Below are 7286 nucleotides of genomic sequence, written 5' to 3' on the forward strand. Positions count from 1 at the left end.
ACTTTCTTCATTGCTGTAACAATGAACCTCCCAAACTCCTATAATTGCTTTCTGCAAAGTAATTGACATACTTAGGAAAGTATCAACACATGGAAAGAAAAGTAACACTGAAAATATTTTCCAAGCACATCAAATTAGAGATTAACACAGTAGTTATAGGTATCAATCTATCCAAAGACAGCAGTATCTACCTATGTTGGCTGAGCCATGTAGCCTCAGTATTTGAAAGTTTAAGAAATTTAAGGTACATTCAAACCCCAGCACATTATTTAAATGCACTGCCTTCTTCTACCTCTGCAGCAGTATTTTAATTCTCTCCTCCTTTTACAGGAGGCAATCTGCTATCATTTAATTTCTAGAGCTTACCTTTTCTTATTTCATTTGCATAGGAAAGAGCCAGCCAGAGTAGAAAAAGGCTGGCAGCTCTTAGCCCCATGGTGGCTAAGGTGGGCGAACCAAGAACTCTGCTAAAAACTTTTCTTTATATAGTATCCGCTGATACAATTGCTTCTATCACAGGGGAGGACGTACAAAGGGAGGAGGAAAGAGGAGGGGTAAAAAAATAGGCGTGATATTTACAGAAGATAAGAAGTAAACAGACAGGTATTTTTCACCATAAATGAAGGAATTCAGTATACAGGAAATAGTATAATATTGATTCAGTAATCATGCAATTTTTTATTGCTCTGTATCACCTACAGGATGCTATGCTTTTAAATCTTTTTCACATGCTCATTCCAAGTTTAAACCTCAGTAACCCCTATAACAAGTAGTGAATTTTGGAATGGGTGAACAAAGAAATCCCTTGAAGGAAGTTTAGGATGAGATACACTCAAACAATGGCTTCAGACCCAAAGGTTTTTTCATTTTTCACCATCACAAGAATGATTTCTGCAAAAACGAAACGATGCCTGTGAACCTCCTTGTAGACAGCAGTAACTCTTGCAAATAAAAATTATACAACACCTTGTATAGTAATATTATTTTGCAGGCAATTGTTGGATTCCTTTCATTTGTAAAGCTTTGGGGAGCATTTAAAACAAGGTAAGCCCATACTGCATATTGCGCCCAAAACATAATTGAGATGGGCAAGATGAGATAAGGCAAGCTTAAGGAATTCACAGCAAAAGAGATGCCCCACCAAACATTGTCGTGGTGCAACAGAAAGACCATTCAAAAGGTTGTAGAGGCTTTCACAACATATTAAGCTTTAGGGGGGGGAAATAAATAAAGTTTAAATAAAAATAAAAGAAAGAAAGAGGAAAACATTACTGTCCACACTAAAAAACAATTGTTTTCAGACACACACGCACACACACAACCCCCAATAGTTCAGTCTTGCCTACCTTCTATGTGAATATGAAATGTGCAGTCTACTGTCCCACATCAGATCCCACAAAAGCTGGTAAGGTCAGCTTTGTTTCGTGCAGAGGAAGATGAATATGGTCCGTGAGAGAAGAAGAAAGCAGAAAACAGAACCAGGAACCAGTTCAGAATGCTGCTTCAGAAATACAAGTTTTCCACGTGCATTCTACTGTACTCTGAAAGATTCCTTTGAGAAGGTGTTTCTGCATCTCTTCAGAAGATAAAACACAGGCTCCTTCACGTAAAATACACTTATTTCAACAGATCTTTTATCACATCTGCTTCATAGCACTAACAGGGTTTACTTCTTAAAACTCCCAGGCCAGCCTCTATATTTTCTCATCAAAAGATGCAGTGTCTAGAAATCTCTAATCCTCTTAATTGTTCAGAGTGTTCCTTACTTTCATTACTCAGATTACAAGTAGAGCTTTTATATTTTGCAAAAGACCAAGGAAACTCTTCACTTAGCCCTTTTGGCTGCTCTAGTCAACTAGAAACACCCTTTTGTCACAAAGGCATGGTCTTTAGCTGTTGTTTTCTTTTATTTCCTATTTTTATCTCAACTACAGTCTAGCCTCAACCAGAACATCTTCCTGTTTTCCCTCACCAGATCTCAAAAGGTTTTAGACTTCCTGCTTTTCCTATTTGAGGGTACAGATTTGCACTTCTCTCCCCCTTACACAGAGTATTATTCATTCAACATTTAATGACTGAAATAAAGTACTCACCCTTTTCTCCTTTGAGGGTCTATCTCTGGAAGTACATAGAACTGATTTTCCTTCTTGGAAAATAAAAACAAAAACAGTATTAACCAGTTAGAAAAAAAACATTTAGAGAAAGAAGAAACGCTGTCTACAGACACCTCTCCCTGATGGATACTTTAGTGGATCAAACTTACGACACCTCAGAGATATCTATTTCTTGGAATTTATCTGTATTTTATGCCACCAAAACTCTTAGTTCAGAAGTGTTTTATAAAACTATTTAGGAGATTCCTGAGGGACTTTATTTTGAGCTTTTCTTTTCCTCCTTGTGTTTTTCCAGATAGTGTCCTGTCTGGAACTCCCATTGCCCAAGAAGAAAGAGCGTCCATGGCTTAATTCACATAGAGCCTTTGCAAACTGTGACAGCAACTCCATGTACACAGCAGACCTGCCACCTTTATAGAATAAATTGGATGTGTATGCTCACAGGTGTAAATTGAAAACTTGCATATTTTCCATTCATATTTCTTTGCCACAAGACTTCCAGATTTGGAACCAGCCTCATTCATTTGCTGGGACTGTGAAAGGTAATCACCCTCCTTCACCTAAAGATGCATCATCCCTCAGTTCCATATGCTGGCGTTTTTCTCCTATGCAGGTGAGAGATGCACCTTTCTTTGGGTTATATGGATAGGTCTAAGCCCGTGAAGAGCTACTCTTCACCAAGCATTGCCACATTTTAGTGACTGATTTTCTCTGCTTCAGCTCTGGCCTGCAGGGCCATGGTCCTACCATGATCCTACCAGGATCATGATTCCTTCTTGGGCTATAAAGTTAAAACAGAACTATTTTCCTTCTCCAGCTTTTTCGTCTCAGTGACCAACAACTTCTCATTGTCCCTTCTTCTAACATATAGGAAGCTGCGGCTCACTGACATCCCAAACTGGAGACTAAGAGAAAGCATCATAACTTTGAGCATTGAGACCACTCTTACAGAATTTGCACCCAAGTTTACATGGCTGTGGTGATCTGAGGACAGCTGAGTACAGATCTATATCTTGACAATCTGTAAGTACTTTTGCTAGCATTAGAAAGTGTCCTAAACTATACCATCTCTGTTTCCTTATTGCCAGAAGGTAATGATCCTGTCTACCAGCTGCTTTATATGCCTTTCAGAAATAATCAGTCTTTGAGGTAGACATCATAGCCTGTTGTATTTCATGCTCAGCTACCTTACAGTTTATTGGATTACGCATTTTAATCCAGAAGAATTTTACAGATAATGCACAGATAACTCTGCATCTCTATGGATGCATTTATTTATTTATTGTGAATTGTTTCGTAACCTGAAGTAATCAATGCATTTTGGAACAAAGATAATTCTGCTTTAGCATTAGCATCTTTGCTTTAAGCTTACATCAATTCTCTACGTCTGAGCTGACCTGTCTTTGGAACTTTACGCCATTCCTTGCTTCTGGTCATCATAATCAGAAGTCATCTTCCTTTTTCCAATGCCAGGTGTTCATTTGCCTTTAATACCAACAATACTTCTCATAACTCTGCACGCACTTCAATCTTCTCCCAAGTAAGGACAGTACAATTTAAACCAGATGGAATCCTAACTGAGTAAGTTATCACTGTGCAAGTGCCACAACCAGAACAAGTGATGAGAAGGTGTGCTTTCATATTTAGGTCCCACAGCTTAACAGAAGGATGTTTTTTAAAGTTCCTGAAGACCATGCATAAGAAATGCAAGTTCCCATAATCTTTCAAAATATGCCTGACCTAGGAGCCCCAACACCAGTGCTAAAACAGCCAATGCAGAAATTCAAAGTTACAAAAAAAAAAAAAAAAAAAGAAAAGTTGACTGCATGGCAAGTGTATTTGTTATAGCAGCAGATGAAGGACAGATAAAAAATGTGTTTTGAGTCATAGTTGTGTCAATGCATTGAGTGTTTTCCTACCCTTAAACTTTTATGAGATGATTTCTTATCATTCCATCAGTATAGCTAGCTTTTAATGTTCATATCAATTACAGTATACATTTATTTTGTAGTATACTTTCTGTTAAAAAGAAAACATACACAGAAGATTATCTTCATTCTGACTCACACTGCAGAAGAAAATGGCCTATATGGAAAATGTATATTACTTTAAGATAAAATAAAGCAGAGACCTGGCTAGGTTTATTGTTTTAGGAAGAATAAATAATTTTTCAGGAACCTGGGGTCTGTTCCTATCCATTAACATACCAAAAGGAAATTTCATTTCAGTCTTTTCAGAGTAATCCCAGGATGACCACTGTACAAATACCTCAGAAAGTACAATTATACCTGGTGACTGAAATTTTTTCCATATCTGCTTCTGTATTCCTGCTTGCCCCTGATCAGACTGTCAAACCAAGAAGCAATGTTCTGTCATTGACATTGCTCTGCAGAAGTAGCCATGGGAAATTTTTCTGCTACTCTTCTACCTGTTAGCATTTCACCAGAGCACACAAAGCTTTCCAGATGAATATCCAACTGCAACAATATATGCATCACCCCCTTTTGTCCAAACTCCCTAGCCACCATTCTGAAATAGCTCTGGCAAAACATAGGCAGATTATGAATTAAGAGATATTTGACAAGCAGTCACAGTACTTCCTTGACCAAGACACCAGGACGCACTCTATAGCACACCTTGACAAAAAACTAAGGACAGACAAGCAGCAGAAGGCTGAACAGCGTATGAAAGAAACTGTTAAAGCGATGACATAGAAGTAATGGAGGTACACTTCTTTTTGATATGTGTATCACATGATATGTATACTGTCAACAGATTCACCTAAAATTATCAACACAAAAGGAGCCAGTATTTATATGGATGTACAACTGGTACAAAATTGCTGAAATTATTGATTTATGGGGTTTATGTTAAAGAACTAAAAACAAGTGGCAAAACCCATGGCCATAACCAACTTATTGCTCTCTCAGACTTTCTAATGGGGAGTCACTAGTTACTGCTTTTACAGAAAGGACTTTAATACACAGGATGTCTATTTACATGTATTCAACAGTCAAGCTTTTATTTAAGGAAATTTTACAAAAAACTGCATACTTTTGATTGATCCTAGGTCAATCAAAATCATGTAATTAACTATCCTATCATTTTACCCTAAGGTATTTGGTTTCTGATTGAACTAATCTCAGCTTTACTACTAATTTCATCACTATGACCTTGAGTAAGTCTTTGGGTCACAGGCATTCTTCTTTATTCAACAAATACAATAGTGTAAGGTATCTGCTGATGCTAGATGGAGTATAACATTCTCACACGGCCTTCCTTAAATGATTTGTCATAGAAATTTTAAGATTAGCATCCAGTTTCCACTCATAATACCGCTTTCTTTTTGTTGGTAGCTCATACTCTAAGACCAAGGTTGCAAAATATTTCTTTCTCTGCCAGTTAAGTACAAATGGGGGAAAACATGTGACACACAACTACTGGAGATTAGGAACAGATGTAGCAAGTAGTAACATCAACCAGTAAACTTTTTGGCTAACACTTACCTTCTAGAAAATGTGTGTCTGTGAAAATTCTCAGCACAACAATTCTGTATCAATATGCATAGAAAAATACTTGACAATTAAAAAAAATATTAGAACAGTTCTCCTTTGCTCAAGCATCTGTGAGGTTTACTACAGGGAAATGGACAGAGCCAAGAAGAGATGACATAGAAAAGGCATCAAGGGAATTACACTCCACATTCATTTCTCTCTGGCAATTTTACCCCAGTGGAGTGGGATTTTTCAAATCTTTTATTTTCTCTCTAGAAAACACTGGGAAGAAAAATACTGGCAAAATATGCATTATTCTTTTTCCTTTGTCCTCTGAAGAAGATTTTTTTCTGAAAATACAGCTCATCTAAACATGTGTTCTCTCAATAGAGCTCACATACCAAGGAGATGTTAGAGCTTGAACAAGAAGGAAGGTGAGCATACTTGCTTTAATTGCAATTTTCCTCTACTAATATTCTCTACCATCTCCTTGTCTTGAAATTCCTACTGACACTGAGGGTCGAACTGAGTAAATTTGCATTTACTTAATATTTTCAGGTGCCATATTCAAAATCAGACTCACCTTACTGTCACAAACAAAACTAGAGAGCAAACCTTTAACTTTCCCCTTCCTTTTGGTGGCAGTATACAGATACAGCTTCCAGGTCACCATTTGCTACAAGTTATTTTTTAGCTTTCAAAACCAACATTTTTGAATGACCCTCCAAATATTACACTGTATGCCTGATTAGTACAGTATATTCTCCTATTTTACAAAACATCCAGTCCAGACACTTGGATGATAGATCAGATTTTTCCCATCTTGATAGAATGGCTTACTCAATGGATGTAGTCAACACTTCTGCTTACCTGATAGAATTTCTTAAATGTAAGATTTAACATCAAATAGCTGAGCTAAACAATATTCTGAGTTATTCTGTAACTATGATGATGGTCCCACAGGACACTACAGAAACTTGAGTTCATTTGCATGAACATTGAGCTAAAAATCTTTAGTCTTCCTCCTCCTCCCATCAAATTTTAAGATCCTGCTGATACAATTTACTTCAATTGCCATAGTTACGGTAAACTTTAACTGTTTTCTGTTATGTAAATAAACATTTACGTAATTAACAGTTCCTTCTGTTGCGTGTTAGAGGGAAAAACTGTCAAATGCAAGAATACATCTGACTCATACCCAAGTCTTCCAGCTGCCATGCACATTTTCTAACGACTTTATAATTAACTTTTGAATCATCACAAAGACAACACTGTCAATACAGAGTGCTGTATCACAGCAACATTGTGAATATAACAGTTTATATTGAAGATCACTTTAAGAGCTGCTACCTCCCACACAGCAAGGGACAGGGAAGGATGAATTAGACAACCTAAGAAATATTTTCCTTCACACACTTCCATGACTTATTTTGCACTGTTTGTGTTTATTTTCCATGCATTTTCAAAAATTGTGTGTGACCATTTGTTAAGGTGGCTTTTGAAAGGGAAGGAAACAAAGAACAAAACCAGGAGGTAAACTAAAAAATAATTTTGAGCATTCCTTAATGCTTCGCAGTTACTGCTTTTTTAAATGTCAATTCTCAGAAGCAGATCACCATAAAACACTAACAGTGAGACTGACAGCCCATGCCATTCAGTGATGTATTGCATTTAGTAG

At 37.0% G+C, this 7286-nt stretch overlaps 1 protein-coding gene across 1 annotated transcript in view; it reads right to left on the bottom strand.

Moving 5' to 3' along the window:
- Nucleotides 1-436, bottom strand: part of MUC2 (mucin 2, oligomeric mucus/gel-forming) — a 49717-nt gene extending 49281 nt beyond the window's left edge. Inside the window, exon 1 of the mRNA XM_040608848.1 lies at nucleotides 367-436. Within this exon, the coding sequence (XP_040464782.1) occupies nucleotides 367-436 (70 nt within the window). The remainder of the gene's footprint in view (nucleotides 1-366) is intronic.
- Nucleotides 437-7286: the final 6850 nt, after the last annotated feature.

This window comes from Falco naumanni, chromosome 10 (genome assembly GCF_017639655.2).
Source record: "Falco naumanni isolate bFalNau1 chromosome 10, bFalNau1.pat, whole genome shotgun sequence".
Classification (NCBI taxonomy): Eukaryota; Metazoa; Chordata; class Aves; order Falconiformes; family Falconidae; genus Falco; species Falco naumanni.